At 51.8% G+C, this 16,925-nt stretch overlaps 1 protein-coding gene across 13 annotated transcripts in view; it reads right to left on the bottom strand.

Moving 5' to 3' along the window:
* The window catches only part of LOC101936249 (butyrophilin subfamily 1 member A1-like), a 61,546-nt gene extending 45,770 nt beyond the window's left edge, over nt 1–15,776 (bottom strand). Inside the window, exons 1-3 of one of the 13 annotated variants that reach the window (XM_042845732.2) lie at nt 15,301–15,740; nt 2,813–2,930; nt 1,226–1,322 (exon numbers count right to left, since the gene is read on the bottom strand). Coding sequence is in view for 11 of the 13 variants with exons in the window: in XM_005313355.5 (XP_005313412.2) it covers nt 2,813–2,930; nt 15,434–15,462 (147 nt within the window). In the remaining 2 variants the exon portion in view is untranslated. Of the gene's footprint in view, nt 1–1,225; nt 1,323–2,812; nt 2,931–4,894; nt 5,086–6,015; nt 6,179–15,256 lie in introns of those variants that run through there. The other 12 variants (XM_065595808.1, XM_005313360.4, XM_005313359.5 and 9 more) reach the window with 12 other exon arrangements.
* Between the last annotated feature and the right edge of the window lie 1,149 nt (nt 15,777–16,925).

Raw genomic sequence — 16,925 nt, 5'->3', positions numbered from 1 at the left:
GGTCATTACACTAATCGAATCTATTTCCCCATGTTACGTATCCTCACACCTTCTATGGGCCATCTTTATTATCACTTCAAAAGTTTTTTTTCTCCTGCTGATGATAGCTCATCTCAATTGATTGGCCTCTTACAGTTGGTCTGGCTACTTCCACCTTTTCATGTTCTCTGTATGTATAAAATATCTTCTTGCTGTATGTTCCATTCTATGCATCCAATGAAGTGGGCTGTAGCCCACGAAAGCTTATGCTCAAATAAACCTTAGTCTCTAAGGTGCTGCAAGTACTTTGCGGATACAGACTAACACGGCTGCTACTCTGAAACATGTTTCAATATGTTAGGATTGGTTAATTAAATTTCATTAAAATGATTGGTTGAGATATAGCTGAGAATATTACTATATAAATTGGGGGCAAACAGGAAGTAATTTGGGAAAAAAAGAAATCAGAATTGTTGCTTGCTGGAAGTTAATCCCAATAAACATTGAATTGTCTGCAACTTCGGACTTCTGGTATTGTGGCTTTCTGTTTACGTGAAAAGAACCAGGGAGTGAGAGGGTGAAGAGATAAACCCTCTACCACACACCACAAGATTTGTCCATAAAAGAACAAGAGAATCTTCTGGACATCTCAACTGATGGTAGACTCAGGCTGGAGTTCCAACAAAAAAGAGTTTTGGATCGAAACGCGAAGTTCCCCTTGTCAGACAGGGCTGTAAAGGTTTTGATGCAGTTTCTACAATTTACTTGTGTGAAAGTGGATTTTCTAATCACTCACTGGAATGAAATCAAATTATCGTCAGCATCTTTGGGTAGAAAACCACTTACAACTCAAACTTTCAGCTACCACTCCAAACATTATGCGCCTGTGCTCGAACAACCTCATTCATCACATTAATGGTGAGCAGTACTAATAAGCCATTACTTAAATTGGGCAAAAGTAAGTGTACATTAAAACTAAAACTGTAAATGATATGTATTATTGCTATTATAGTCCTATGTTCATGTGTATTATAATCTGTACATTTTGTACAATGCTTTGGTATTAAAAGGGTTAAAATATAAAGCCTGTTTTCTGGCACAGGTGAATGGGAAGCAGGTAGATCTGGAAAGGGATATGCAATAAGAAAAATTTGGGGAACCTCTGCTCTAACTGATGGGGAACTAGGAGGAAATGTCCCATATTGGCAGGTTATTCCATATATGTCCATTATAGGATTTATTTCACCTTCCTCTGAACCATCTGGTGCTGTCCCATGTCAGAGAAAGGATACTGGACTAGATGATGTCTGGTCTGATCCTGTCTGGAGATTGTTTATTATTACCTATAGAGGCATAGGAAATAATAATAAACAATCAGCATGTAGAAAATATATGTGATGCAGCAATTCAGTCTTCTAAATATATTCTTCTGACATAGCCTTCAAGTGATGGCTTGATAAGATTTTGCCCTACACTGTTGATAAAATGGCCCCTAAATGCCATCTCCATTGGCTTCACTCTCACAGGTGATGTTGGTTCACAGATGGCCAATAACTGATTAAGTGAGAGGGAGAGGGGTAGAATGCCAAAAGTTCTGTGCTGAACCCAGCTGATTGCTAGACTGCGTCCCCTGGCTGTGCAGGAAGCTAAGACAGGTTTCTTCCCACCTACAATAGCATCCACTCACTTTCTGAAGGGGGGTTCCAAAGAGGATGGAGCTCTACTGTCCTCAGTGGTAGCAGATGACAGAACAAGGAGTAATGGTCTCACGTTGCAATGGGAGAGGTCTAAATTGGATATTAGGAAACACTGTTTCACTAGGAGGATGGAATAGGTTACCTAGGGAAGTGGTGGAATCTCCTTCCTGAGAGCTTTTTAAGGCCCGGCTTGACAAAGCCCTGGCTCATATGATTTAGTTGGGGATTGTTCCTGCTTTGAGCAGGGCGTTGGACTAGATGACCTCCTGAGGTCTCTTCCAACCCTGATATTCTATGATTCTATGGCTGCTTTATGCTGCTGGCGCAGTCCTATGGCAGGAAAGAATCAGCATTTGTGCTATTAAATATTGTAAAACATTATTCAGAATTTTAAGACCAAATTTTGACCACAGGATCTTAAAGAGCTGATTTCACACAGCAATTAATCTTTGGTCTAAGGGGAATCCTGGGATATTTTAGCCAGGGAGGAACTGCCTGAGAAAAGTACATGTGACTGAAAACAGGAGTTAGAATGAAAAAGTACCTGTAATGTACCCTATGTACTCCTATTGCTTCTCTGATGGTGACATTACACCAATTTGCACTGTTATCAACACAGGAGAGGAGCAAAGAGTTTTGAGGTTGGGATTTTCAAAGGGATCAAACAGACTTAGGTGCCCAAATCCCATTGATCTTGTAGGTCCCTTTCAAGACCTCCAGTAAAACTGATTTCTCAGAATTGTGTAAAGTGCCTCTGCTCTTAGGCCTGGTCCCCACTAAGTCCCCACTTCGGACTAAGGTACGCAAATTCAGCTACGTTAATAACGTAGCTGAATTCGAAGTACCTTAGTCCGAACTTACCGCGGGTCCAGACGCGGCAGGGAGGCTCCCCCGTCGATGCCGCGTACTCCTCTCGCCGAGCTGGAGTACCGGCGTCGACGGCCAGCACTTCCGGGATCGATCCGGGATCGATTTATCGCGTCTTAACCAGACGCGATAAATCGATCCCAGAACATCGATTGCCTGCCGCCGGACCCTCCGGTAAGTGAAGACGTACCCTTAGTGGCACCAAAGCATAAATCCATACAGCACATGACAACACTGCATTGCCCTGCGTGCAATACAGGGATTCTTACCTGAGTCTGAGGGGACAATATGCAGGACATGGGAGAACATGATGCACAGGAAATGCAGAGACAGAAGTTTTCTATTGGGCTGGGAAGGTCCAAGAGAATTTCCATCTTTGGGCATACTCTGAGATGGGAAATAGGGGAGAAAACAGTCAGAGGGAAGATTACAATGGGGACAAACTGCACCATCTTGTAAGGAGAAATCTTTTTTCAAATGCCATTAATTGTACATTTTACAAAGTGTGCAAGTTCAGTCAGACTCTGAAATACTGTGGGGACTTCGAACACTACAATACAGAACTCAGCTCTGACCTCCTACGTCCCCAGGGAAAACAAGACATCATACAGCTCAGCAATTCATGGGCGCCTATCACACGCGTATGACAAGGTGATGTTACGGAGATAAGAGTTAAGGTTTTGTGTTACAACTTGAGTGTGAGGAATGTGGCCTGCCTACGGTATTATTGTGCATTAAAGCCCTGTGGCCCAACCCAACTATGAGCATCAGGTCAGGGTCAGGTTGGGTGGGAAAACAACCAAACCCACTCAGGGTTGGTCAGCTCTCCTCCTCCTGCCATGGGGTCAGCACAGTGGCAGCTGGGTGCCTGGCTCCTATTGGCCACCGCCAGAGCCATCCCTAAGGGACCCAGGTTTTTTCACACCCTGAGTGAGAAAGTTTCAGTGCAGCAACTTGCCAGTGTAGACAAGCCCTCAGTGAAGGGGTGTAAAAACAAAACAGGGAGGTAAAATTTCCATCTCTTTGCTGTTTGAACTCACAGGGACAGAGACACTAAACTGAAGCCAGAGATCCCTAGGGACTGCCTCCTGGGTCATCCTGAAAGAAACTTGAACTTGACAGTTCACTACAACTTTGTCACTCTTAGGATTTAGATGGTAACTCATTTGTGTATATATGTTTGCTTACTTTAACCTGTAAATAACTCTTATTCCTTTTCCCTAGTTAATAAACCTTTAGATATCTTGTTACAGGATTGGCTATAGTTGTTGTCTTGGTGTAAGATCTAGGGTACCAATTGATCTGTGGGAAGTGGCTGGTCTCTTGGAATTGGAAGCAACCTGATGTGATGTGATTTTTGGTGTAAGTGACCACCGATAAAAGTCTGGCTTGCGGGGATAGCGAGATAGGCCAAAAAGTTTGGCCATCCCTGTTCCAGTCGGAGAGCCACATCGAGGTTCAGAAATTGTATGGAGGGCTGGGTAGGGGCTCGCCCCCTATCCGACCCCCCACTCCCCACCCTGACTGCCCCCCCAGGCCCCACACCTCCTATCCAACCCACCCGTCCCCTGACCACGTCCCAGAAACCCCCCCTACCCCATCCAACCGCCCTGCTCCCTGCCTCCTGACCGCCCCCCAGAACCTCCCAACCCAACCCCCCTTGCTCCCCACCCCCGACTACACAGCCTGGAGCATTGAGGCTGGTGGCATGGTGAGCTGAAGCTGCGGGGAAGGGGGACAGAAGGGGAAGAGCCAGGGGCTAGCCTCCCCAGGCCGGAGCTCAGGGGCCGGACAGAAGGATCTGGTGAGCCGGATGTGGCCCGCAGGCCATAGTTTGGAGACCCCTGGGCTGGAGAGTTTAAGGGGACTATCTGGGTCTCCACAGGAAGACTGTTATAGGGATCAGGAGGTCACATTTGTTACTGGCTTGTTGAGATCTAGTTATAGAACTAGGGTTACCATATTTCAACAATCAAAAAAAGAAGACGGGGAGCCCCGCCCCATCCACTCCCTCCCACTTCCCGCCCCCCTCAGAAACTCCAACCCCCCCCGCTCCTTGTCCCCTGACTGCCCCCTCTTGAGACCCCTCCCACCCTAACTGCCCCCCAGGACCCTACCCGTCCCCTGATTGTCCCAACCCTTATCCACACCCCCGCCCCAACAGTACCCCCAGAACTCCCAACCCATCCAACCCCCCCTTCTCCCTGTCCCCTGACTGCTCCGATCCCTCTCCACACCCCCGCCCCCTGACAGTCCCTCCCAGAACTCCCGACCCATCCAACCCTCCCCCCACCCCCTGTCTGCCCCCTCCAGCACCACCCTGCCCCATCTCCACCCCCTGCCCCTCTTACCGTGCCACTCAGAACAGCGTGTCGGGCTCTGCGCTCCCCAGCGGCGCACCCAGCCCGGTCCCCGCCCCCGCAGAGTGCTGCAGAGCAGCGTGCTGCGCAGTGGGGGGAGAAGGGAGGAGGAGAAGGGAGGAGCTCCAGAGCCCAGCTGCCGGAGGCCTGATGCGAACGGCCCAGCCGGCCGGCGATCTGAGAATGCAGGGAGGGGAGGAGCTCTAGAGCCTGGCTAGTGATCAGAAGCTGCAGGGGAGAGGAGCGGGGAAACGGAGGAGAGGCTTTTGCTGCCGGAGCCCAAGCCCCATGCTAGTGGCTCAATCCAGCCAGCTCTGCATCGGGGCGGAAATCCCGGACATTTTTAGATATTTACAAATTCCCCCGCCCCCCCCCATGCTATTTTTTACCCCAAAAAGCAAGACATGTCCGGGAGAATCCGGAGGAATAGTAACCCTAGTCTGCCCAGTTTTTGACAGTCTGCCCTGAGGTTGGCACTCATGATCACGAGTCACACCTGAGAGCAGGACAGACAGGATCCCTGAGCCAGGACCCTGGGCCTGAGTCCTGCTCCTAAGAGGACACCCTGGTTTGCTGTCTGTACAGCCCCTTGCAGGCTGAGAGCACCTGGGAATGTGTCCTGGGAAGTGGGGAGTACAAAGCAGCTGCATGGAGGGGGAAGGTGAGCATGACAAAGGAAGTGGGGAAGAAAATTCAATCTGATCCCAACTGGGTGCTAGGCTCTGGCTGTGGCTACAGACTGTTTCTGGGCACCAGTCTCAGGGCTGCTGGTGTCTCCATGATAAATTAAGCCACTGCTGGAGGTGAGGAGACGCCCCCCGGCCCAGGGCTGAGTCTGCCTGCTCAGGGCAGAGGCATGGGATGTGCTATATAAATGGACTGAGCTTGTTCATAGCGCTCAGGGGAGGGGGCAGCCTGCAGGGGTCTCACCTCCCAGCCAGCCCCAAGCAGAGGGGAAGAAGAGGGTCATTTCATGCAGAGACAAACTCCAGCCCTGGGCTCTATCCCTCTCCCTCACAGCTCCCCCATAGGAGATACCCACCCATGTCCCCCCACAAGTGAGCCCCCTGCCCTCTCACAGCCAAGCCCCGTAAGAGCGAGACCCGACTCACATGAAGTGTGTTGAAGACAAACTTCTCCGTCACAGTGAGAAACGGAGCCCTCAAGGTGGGGAGCAACTTGAACAGCCCCCAGGGAAACACCTCCTGAGAGATGCTGGCAGCTGGCCAAACCAGCCAACAGGGCTGCTAGACACAGAGACAATCTCCCTTAAATAAACTGATGGGCCCATGGCTATTAATAGAAACTCCCAGAGCCGCTGATTGGGGAGTGCTTCTATTGGAGAGCAAATCAGCCTCTTCCGTGGGCTGTGGGAGCCCCACACCCAGCCAGCTTTCTCTAGGGGGCTGAAGGGACTGGGGCCAGGGACTGGAATGGAGTTGTGAGCAGGAAAGAGGATCCAAGGAGGGAGTTTGGGACTCAGTAAAAGTTTGACTCAGAGTCATTGTTCAGCCCAATGCCCCATGTGTGGCACTGGGGGCTCTGTGCTGCAGAAAGCAGGGTGAGGGACATGCTCCCATTGTAGTCAGTGTGAACCTCAATCTCCCAGCATGGTGTCCGTGGGTGCTGTGGGTAATCCAGAAAGGGAGCTCTTTCCTCACAGTTAGGGCTGGCCCTAGTGCCTGAGAGCAGCCCCCAGCCCAGGTCCTCACCCCTTGGGGCACGCTGTCCAGGACTCCCCACAGCAGCCCAGGATTACTCTGGGCAGCTCTTATCATGGCCCAGCTCCAGCTTCTGGTCTGGCCAGGGGCAGGGCCTCAGGGAAGAGGAGGAGCAGGGGGTGGGGCCTCATGGCAAGGGGGTGGCAACGAAGGCCAACCTCAGCTCCCCACCAGGAAGAGGCTGGCACCACCCCGGAGCCTCGGGCAGGCGTGGAGTGGTGCTGGAGGGAATCTGGGACAAATGCTGTCCTGGTGTCATGCAGCCCAGGACCGGGACTTCAAAAGTATATTTTGGGACTGTCCTGCCCAGTTTGGGATGGGTGGTCACCCTAGGCCCTGGCCCAGTCCCAAATTGTTTGCCCCATCCTGCCCCAACGGGTTCAGTCAGATCTGGAATCCTCCCTCACTCCCTGCTCTGAACAGCTGTACCACACTAGACATCCGGACCTGTCATAGGGTTACCAACAGTGCCTTAGTACAAGGGACATCCCTTATTTTTCCACCTCTGTGCAACAAAATTGGGAGCTGCTGAGTGTTGCAAAAAGCAGCAAGAAATCCCCCTGGCGAATGTAAGGCCTGGTCTACACTACAAGTTTAGGTCAACTTTAGCAGCGTTAAATCGAATTAAGCCTGGACACGTTCACACGACGAAGCCCTTTCTTTCGACTTAAAGGGTCCTTTAAACCGGTTTCTTTACTCCACCTCTGACGAGGGGATTAGCGATAAAATCTCAACTCTCAACTCAGATGCACTGACCAGGTAGACAGGAAAAGCCCCGCGAACGTTTGAATTTCATTTCCTGTTTGCCCAGCGAGGAGAGCACAGGTGAGCACGCAGAGCTCATCAGCACAGGTAACCATGATGGAGTCCCAGGATCGCAAAAGAGCTCCATCATGGACCGAACGGGAGGTACGGGATCTGCTCGCCATATGGGGAGATGAATCAGTGCTAGCTGAACTCCGTAGCAGTAAACGAAATGGCAAATATTTAGAAAAAGTCTCAAAGGCCATGAAGGACAGAGGCCATAACAGGGACGCACAGCAGTGCCGCGTGAAAATTAAGGAGCTAAGGCAAGCCTACCACAAAGCCAGAGAGGCAAACGGAAGGTCCGGGGCAGAGCCGCAAACATGCCGCTTCTACACGGAGCTGCATGCGATCCTAGGGGGTGCAGCCACCACTACCCCAACCGTGTGCTATGACTGTCACTGGAGAAACACACAGGGAAGCGGGTTCAGGGTACGAGGAAGATGAGGATGAAGATAATGTAGATAGCTCACAGCAGCAAGGAAGCGGAGAAACCGGATTCCCCAACAGCCAGGATACGTTTATCACCCTGGACCTGGAGCCAGTAACCCCTGAACTCACCCCAAGGCGTGCTCCCAGACCCTGAGGGCACACAGGGGACCTCTGGTGAGTGTACCTTTGTAAATATTACACATGGTTTAAAAGCAAGCGTGTTTAATGATTAATGATTAATTTGCCCTGGCAATCGCGGCCAGTACAGCTACTGGAAAAGTCTGTTAACGTGTATGGGGATGGAGCAGAAATCATCCAGGGACATCTCCAGAAAGCTCTCCTTCATGTACTCCCAAAGCCTTTGCAAAAGGTTTCTGGGGAGGGCTGCCTGATCCCGTCCGCCATGGTAGGACACTTTACCACGCCAGCCAGTAGCACGTAGTCTGGAATCATTGCATAACAAAGCATGGCAGCGTATGGTCCCGGTGTTTGCTGGCATGCAGACAACATCCATTCCTTATCGCTCTTTGTTATCCTCAGGAGAGTGATATCATTCATGGTCACCTGGTTGAAATGGGGCGATTTTATTAAGGGGGCATTCAGAGGTGCCACTTCCTGCTCTGCTGAACAGAAATGTTCCCGACTGTTAGCCACATGGTGGGGGGGAGGGGTGAAGTGATCATCCCCGATAATTGGGTGTGGGAGAGAGGGGGGGTTAGTTGGGTTTGTGCTGCATGTTAACCCGGAAACCCCAGCCCCTCCTTTTACATTGCAAACCCATTTTAAATGGCCAACCCAAGGGGTGCTTGGTATGAGAAATGAGGGCGCTACTGTTTGAAACCATTCCCACATGTTAAGAAGGTTAAAAAATCCAAAAGACTGTGGCTTACCATGGCTGCCTGCAAGCCGAAATCTGTTGCCTGGCACTGCGTGAGTGATCTCTCACACCAAACTGGCAGGCCCTCAATATAAGAGGAAAAATGCGACCTTATAATGAAAGCACATGTGCTGTGTAATGTGAACAGCAAAATTTAACGTGAAAGAGTGTACCCATTGTTCTCTAAAATGTGTCTTTTTTAAACACCTCTCCCTTCTCCTCCACCAGCTGAAAATGTTTCTCCTTCACAGAGGCTAGTGAAGATTAGAAGGAGAAAACGGCAGACTCGGGATGATATGTTCAAGGAGCTCCAGATGTCCTCCCACGCTGAAAGAGCACAGCAGAATGCGTGGAGGCAGTCAATGTCAGACTACAGAAAAGCACAGTATGAACGAGAGGAGAGGTGGCAGGATGAATCGCGGGATGAACAGAGCAAGTGGCGGGCTGAAGATGATAGGTGGCGTCAGCTTGCAGACAGAAGGCAAGAGTCGATGCTCCGTCCGGCTGCTGGAGCATCAAACTGATATGCTCCAGTGTATGGTTGAGCTGCAGGAAAGGCAGCAGGAGCAGAGACCGCCGCTACAGCCCCTGTGTAACCAACAGCCCTCCTCCCCAAGTTCCATAGCCTCCTCACCCAGACGCCCAAGAACACGGTGGGGGGCCTCCGGCCACCCAGTCACTCCACCCCAGATGATTGCCCGAGCATCAGAAGGCTGGCCTTCAATAAGAGTTAAAGTTTTAAACTGCAGTGTGTCCTTTTCCTTCCCTCCTCCCCCACCCATCCCGGGCTAGTTGTGTGATGAATTAATAAAGAATGTATGAATGTGAAGTAACAATGACTTTATTGCCTCTGCAAGCAGTGCTCGAAGGGGGGAGGGGAGGGTGAGGTGGTTGGTTTACAGGGAAGTAGTGTGAACCGGGTGTGGGGGGCGGAGGGTTCATCAAGGAGAAACAAACAGAAGTTTCACACCGTAGCCTGACCAGTCACAAAACTCGTTTTCAAAGCTTCTCTCTTGTACCTTTCCCGGCCATCCCACATTGATGTTGTTGAAACGTCCCTTGTGATCCACCAGGGCTTGCAGCAGCATTGAAAAGTACCCCTTGCGGTTTATGTACTCGGTGGCTTGGTGCTCCGGTGCCAAGATAGGGATATGGGTTCCGTCTATCGCCCCACCACAGTTTGGGAATCCCATTGCAGCAAAGCCATCCACTATGGCCTGCACGTTTCCCAGAGTCACTACCCTTGATATCAGCAGGTCTTTGATTGCCCTGGCAACTTGGATCACAGCAGCCCCCACAGTAGATTTGCCCACTCCAAGTTGATTCCCGACTGACTGGTAGCTGTCTGGCATTGCAAGCTTCCACAGGGCTATCACCACTCGCTTCTCAACTGTGAGGGCTGCTCTCATCCTGGTATTCTGGCACTTCAGGGCAGGGGAAAGCAAGTCACAAAGTTCCATGAAAGTGCCCTTATGCATGCGAAAGTTTCGCAGCGACTGGGAATCGTCCCACACCTGCAGCACGATTCGGTCCCACCAATCTGTGCTTGTTTCCCGGGCACAGAATCAGCGTTCCACGGCATGAACCTGCCCCAGTAACACCATGATTTGCACATTGCTGGGGCCTGTGCCTTGTGAGAGGTCTATGTCCATGTCAATTTCCTCATCACTCTCATCGCCACGCTGCAATCACCTCCTCGGCTGGTCCTGGTTTTGCTTTGGCATGTCCTGGCTCTGCATATACTCCAGGACAATGCGCGTGTTGTTCATAGTGCTCATAATTGCCGCGGTGATCTGAGTGGGCTCCATGATCCCAGTGCTATGGCGTCTGGTCTGAAAAGAGGCGCAAAACTAGTATCTGACGGACGGAGGGAGGGAGGGAGGGGCAAGTGACGACATGGCGTACAGGTACAGGGAATTAAAATCAACAAAGGTGGCTGTGCATCAGGGAGAAACACAAACAACTGTCACACAGAATGCCCCCCCCCCCCCCCAAGATTGAACTCAAAAGCCTGGGTTTTGCAGGCCATTGATTTCACAGAGGGAGGGGGAAGCAAATGAATACAGAACAAATCTATTTTTTACATCTTAAGCTGGCAGACGACGGTGCAGCATGACTGATTGCCCTCGGCATCTTCTGGGCGCTTGGCAGAAAATAGCATACTACGACCGACATCCATCATCGTCAAGACTGTTCGATAGGACTGAGTATGTCTGCCCAGGTGCCCATGATTGACAGCCACTGCAGTATGACGATGACGGATATCAGTCGTCATATACCATCTTCTACCAAAAGGCAAGGGGCTGCTACTACCCTGTTTCCCCGAAAATAAGACATCCTCCGAAAATAAGGCCTACTTACAGTTTTGCCTCTCGTTGTAATATAAGGCATCCCCCCGATAATAAGACCTCCCCGATAATAAGACAAAAAATGTGTACCGTATTCTTCTTCATTGAAAAATAAGACATCCCCTGAAAATAAGACCTAGCGCATCTTTGGGAGCAAAAATTAATATAAGACACTGTCTTATTTTCGGGGAAACAGGGTATGTGCAATGCAGCCCCACATCTGCCAGCACCCAGATCGCCGATGAAGGCTACCTTTCTACTGCCAAAAGGCAATTAGATGCTGCTGTGTAGCAATGCAGTACCACGTCTGCTGGCACCCAGATGACATACGGTGACGGTGAGCTGAGCTGAGCGGGCTCCATGCTTGGCGTGGTATGTTGGCTGCACAGGTAACCCAGGTAAAAAGGCACGAATCGATGTCTGCCGTTGCTCTGATGGAGGGGGAGGTGCCTGATGATATATACCCAGAACCCCCCACGACACTGTTTTGCATTATTCAGGCATTGGGATCTCAACCCAGAATTCCAATGGGCGGCGGAGACTGCAGGAACTGTGGGATAGCGACCCATAGTGCAACACTCTGGAAGTCGACGCTAGCCTCGGTACTGTGGACGCGGTCCGCCGACTTAATGCACTTAGAGCATTTTATGTGGTAACACACACAATCGGCTGTATACAACCGATTTCTATAAAACCGGCTTCTATAAATTCGACCTAATTTCGTAGTGTAGACATACCCTAAGTGAGTGCTGCTTATTTATAATAAAATCATCATCATCGTCATCATCATAATATTAGGAGGAAGTGATAAAAATACAATGCCCTTAACAGTATTGGCAACCCTTTTTATTGGGAGCCAGCTGTGAAACAGCTGCCACAATCATCCCGGCACAACATGCACCTCGGAGGGGAGGGAGTGACCGTGTGCAGTGTGTGTGTGTGTGTGTGTGTGTATGCACACATACAAAGCTAACAGATCCTGGTCATCAGTAGGTGGGATTGAACCTGGGATCTCTGAAACATAGGCCTTGTCTACGCTGCCACTTTACAGCACTGAAACTGTCTCGCTCAGGGGGTGAAAAAACACCCTCCTGCGCGATGCACGTTTCAGCGCTGTAAATCGGCATTGTAGATAGCGCTACAGCCCTGGAGACACGCTCCCAGAGCTACTCCCCTCGCAGGGGTGGTTTCTTTACAGCACTGGGAGAGCTCTCTCCAGTGCTGGTGCCATGACTACACAACCCGGCAGCACTAACATTGGTAGTGTAGACAAAGCCTTAGGTCATGAGCCGCTACTCCACTGCATGAGCTAAAAGCCACGTGGCTCACAGCCAAGGCTGTAGCAGACTCATTCTAACTTGGCTAGGTGCCACTCGAGGCGAACAGAGCACCCACACCAAGCAGACATGGATTACGTGCACACCTGGAGAGGGCTGAGATCCTCTGGGGAGAGACACTGGAGAAGGGTCAGTTATTGTTACTGCTGAGCACAGACTGTCTGGGCTCAAGGCTCTATCCCCTACCAATGGTTTAACCTGTGCAATGGTGGGAGACTCAGGGTCACACAGGATCAGAGCTACAGAATGTTGGGGCTCCTGATTCAGCCATGGGAGAGTAGAGATGGTGTGCGGGAGGGGGAGGTCTCTGCTCAGTGCTGGTGCATTGCTGGTTGTTGTGTCTGGGTCGGCATCATGGTATGACACACTCAGAGCGGGAATCGGGGGCAGGGCATGTCTGTGGGATCCCTGGGGCTGAGCCAACGGGCCGGATTCTAACCAGTCCCATGATCCCCTCCAGTGGTGAGCTGGAGCAGGTTCGCACCAGTTCGCAAGAACCGGTTGTTAAATTTAGAAGCCGGTGTAGAACCAGTTCCTAAAGGGCCGGGCAGGTGGGCAAACTCCGGTCCGCGGGACCATCCTGCCTGGCCCGCCTGAGCTTCCAGCTGGGGAGGCTCCCCTGGCCCTTCCTCCCCCCCCCCCCGCAGAGCCCCATTGCGTCGCACTGCCGGCGCCAACACTCTGGGCAGCTCTGCAGCTCCTGCCGCTTTGAGCGGCATGGTAAGGGGGTGGGACTGTGAGCTCCAGCGGCCGCAAGGCATCCTTACACAGCAGCATAGTAAGGGGGCCGGGCCGGGGCTGGGAGGAGGGGTTGGATAAGGGGCAGGGAGCGGTTGAAGTGGGCGGAGGTGCTGGGGGGCGGTCAGGGGATGGGAAACAGGGGGGGCTGGGGAGATGTTGGAGTTCCGGGGGTCTGTCAGGGTGGTGGTGGATGGGGTTGGGGCAGTCAGGGGACAGGGAGTGGGGCGAGTTGGGTAGGGGGTGGAGTCCTGGGGGGCAGTTAGGGTCGGGGGGGTCTCGGGAGGGGGTGGTCAGGGGACAAGGAGCGGGGGAGTTGATGGGTTGCGGGTTCTGAGGGGGGGCAGTCGGGGGCAGGACATGGGTTGGGGTCGGATTGGGGGGGGGAAAAGACAGGCACGTGGGGCTTGTACTCACCGCGCGGTTCCTTACCGGGTCTTCAGCGGCAGGGGTGGTCTTCACTTGCTCCGGGTGAAGGACCTGCTGCCGAAATGCCGCCGAAAACCCGGAGCGAGTGAAGACACGCCCCCCTTCCGCCTCTGAAGTGCTGCCGAGGACCCGGTAGGGAACTGGTTTTTAGGATTTTGGGAGCTCATCACTGATCCCTTCCCCCCAACCCCAGCTCCCTCCACAATAGGGAGCAGGAGAGGGAGCAAATAGTCCACGTTCTGGGCCTCTCCCCATTTCCCGAGCCAGCTCCAAACTGACACTCCCTCCTCTGGCCTTTGTGTCTCTTCCAGACAAGGAGGCCACCTGATCTCTTTGTCTCCAACACCTTCAGTTGGCACCTTGCAGGGGAAACTGAGGCACCCACACAGTATTCAGAGAAAACATTAAGAACATTCCCACTTCGTCACAACAGGTGCAACAAAATATAATACTGTATATTGAAGCAAGCAAGTGCTGCTTCTGACTTTCCACTTTTAATTGACCCTTGTAATCTTGTGGCGCCGATGCACTGTAGCTTCATTTTATCCCAGCAACAAATTCTTGATTTGTAGGACCACTAATAATCAACAATGGATTTTTCTGATAGTGATATTGTGCAATAAAGAGAAACATTGCACTTAAATGCTTACGACTTCCAGTCCATGTTTACACTATTTAATAAAATATATATATTGGCTTACAGGGCAGGAGCAGGGGGGGCACCACCATTTTGGGCACCACCAAAAATTATACAAACCTGCCGCCTATGCCCCTCTGCCCAGCAGCTCTTAGTCACAGCAGCAGCCCACTGACACCAATAGGAGGGTTCACCGGGGAGGATTTACAGGAGCAGGCCCTTGTCAGCTCATTCACTTATCACTCCATATTTCATATGGGGCAAAGGAGGATTTGTGGGGAGTTGGGGGGGACAGCTCTCTATTGGTGTGGGTCTGAGCAGGGAGAGTGGGGAAGGAAGCAGCTGAAACAGGAGCTGCTAGGAACAGGCTGGCAGCCCCACAGGGAAAAGGTCAATGTCTCGATGGAGCATCAGCACTAAGTCAGTCTCAGGCCTGGGGCAACACCAGGAGTCTCTGGCCCAGGAGGGTCAGGCAGGAGCCAGGGACCTGCCTTGCAGCTGAGAGACCAGCAGCAGGAACGGCTTAAACGCTGAACCAGACAAGGAAACCAGAGAACTAGAGTTACACGCCATGGAGGAGAGGGAAGAAACACACAAGACCCTGGTGTAAGTCGGAAGTAACCCACTGGAAACTCTGGGACAGATTCCCCGTCACTCACCTATTGTAAATCAGGTGTAAAAGCCGGAAGAAGCCAGAACAGCCCAGAATGGCATTTGAATAAATAAAACTGTTTAAATAAACAGTGCAATAAAGAAACTAAAAAAAAATATTTTAGGAATGAGAACCACCTAATAGCACACGTATTAACCCGTTCCAGCCCAGAACCATTTCTTTAACGCTAACAAGGGCCTGGAACAGCCAGTTCCAAAGTAGCCCAGGAAAATTTTTTTATGCACCTAGCATATTACCTTGAGGACAATATTTCAGATATTAGAACAAGTAGTAGCACACTGCATTAACCCATTCCAGCCCAGAACCACCTTTTCACACCAAAAAGGATCCAGAACACTTGGTTTCAAAGTGCCTCACATGGTTATTCACTCATTCCAGATGCCATGGAGTGCTCTACTCACGACAAGTCTGGCGTCCTCTCTCAGAGTCACTCTGGGGATTCTTTCTCAAGGTCAACCCCCCCGCTGCCACAGTTTGCATGCAGCTACATCATCTCTACACGTGTTCTCTTGTCCCAGGAACCACAGCACCCACTTTGTGACTCCGCTCTCCAGCCAGGTCATGCAGCCTTCTCCACGCTTCCGGGGTAAAGTCCTTCCGTTCTCTGTTCTTCCCAGTGAGCCAGGCAATCCTCCCCTTCACTGCCCCACATGTCTATACCACGCCCTCGGTGACTGCTAGGGGAACCCAGGCCTGGCCCCTATTCCAGGTTCCAGTCCAGGGACCCTCAATTCAGCTGTTCTGGGCTTTCCCCTCACTGCTCCTTCCCTGGACTGCTTCCTGCAGTTCCTGGCTCTCTGACTTGCTCTGCGTGTCCCAGCTCTAAACCTCCCTCCCTCTTCCCAGGGAGGAGTCGGACTGCCCTTTCCCAGCAGTAGCTCCTGGCTGTTGCCAGCTTCCTGGCTTTATAGTCTCTGCAGAGCTGAGCCTGCTTGCAGTCAATTCCCTGCTCCCTGGTTGTCCCTCCTGGTGCAGCCTATGGAGTTAATAAGCCTACCTGGCCACCTCACACTAGACCAGAAATATTTTGACACCAAAAAGTACCCAGAACACATAGTTCTGAAGTGCCTCAGGGGCCTTAATTTATACATATGTAAGAGGGGGAATGGTCCCGGCATGGTGGGGAAGTTTCCTGGCTTATACACTGTCCCAGCAAAATGGGCTAGTGAAAGGATCCAAGTCCTCACTCCCACTCCCTTTATCCAGAGCTCTGCCTGACCTTGAGGGCTCCCCTTCCACTCTCCTGTGTGGCAGAGTCCTCGTAACCCCAACAAGGCTGGACCCAGGATTCCTGGGGGGCTCAACCCCAAACTTTGTCGTGGTCACTTAGGGCAGCGGCTGGGGTGTCCCCACTCCAGGGTTCCTTCTCTGCACTGGACACTTCCCTGACCCAGTGACCATTGCATACAGTTCAAAGCACATACAATTTATTAAACAGCAACCAATTAAAAAAAGAATAAGGGAAAAAATGGGAAAGGTTAAAGGAAAACCCGTCACCCCGTTATGTGGCACAGGAACATCAAAAACAACAGTCTCTGGAGTATAAGGGCAGTTCATAATCTGCTCCTCACACGTCCCAGGCCTCCTTCTCACACCCTGGCTGTGCTGCAGGGGTGCCACAGGTTGGACTCTTGCTCTGGAGGTGGCCACACTCCTTCAGGTGGCAGGACCCTACTTCCCAGCATCAGCTCCCAATCGGGGTTACGATCCCCTCCAAGTCTGGCCTGCAAGGCCTCTTGGCTAGTGGCATCTCCTTGCGCTGGGCCCTCTGCCCAGGGTCCTCCCCTCGCTGGCCCCAGTTACTCACCGCATCCAGCTCTGGACAACTCCCGCCCCAGTTCCACTCTCTGCTGCTCTGCCTCCAGCTCCCTGGGCTGCTTCTCTGGTTCTCTCTGGCTGGCCCAGCTCTGATCCCCAGCTCAGCTTGGGCCCCCTGCTCTCTCCTCAGCTCAGCCCCACTCTGTCTGACCCAGGCAATTCCAGCTCACATGGAGGATGGGACCCACTGACTCCCTCATTAGCCTGC

The sequence above is a fragment of the Chrysemys picta genome, chromosome 5 (genome assembly GCF_011386835.1).
Source record: "Chrysemys picta bellii isolate R12L10 chromosome 5, ASM1138683v2, whole genome shotgun sequence".
NCBI lineage: Eukaryota > Metazoa > Chordata > Testudines > Emydidae > Chrysemys > Chrysemys picta.
This window is presented reverse-complemented; position numbering and strand designations above follow the sequence as displayed.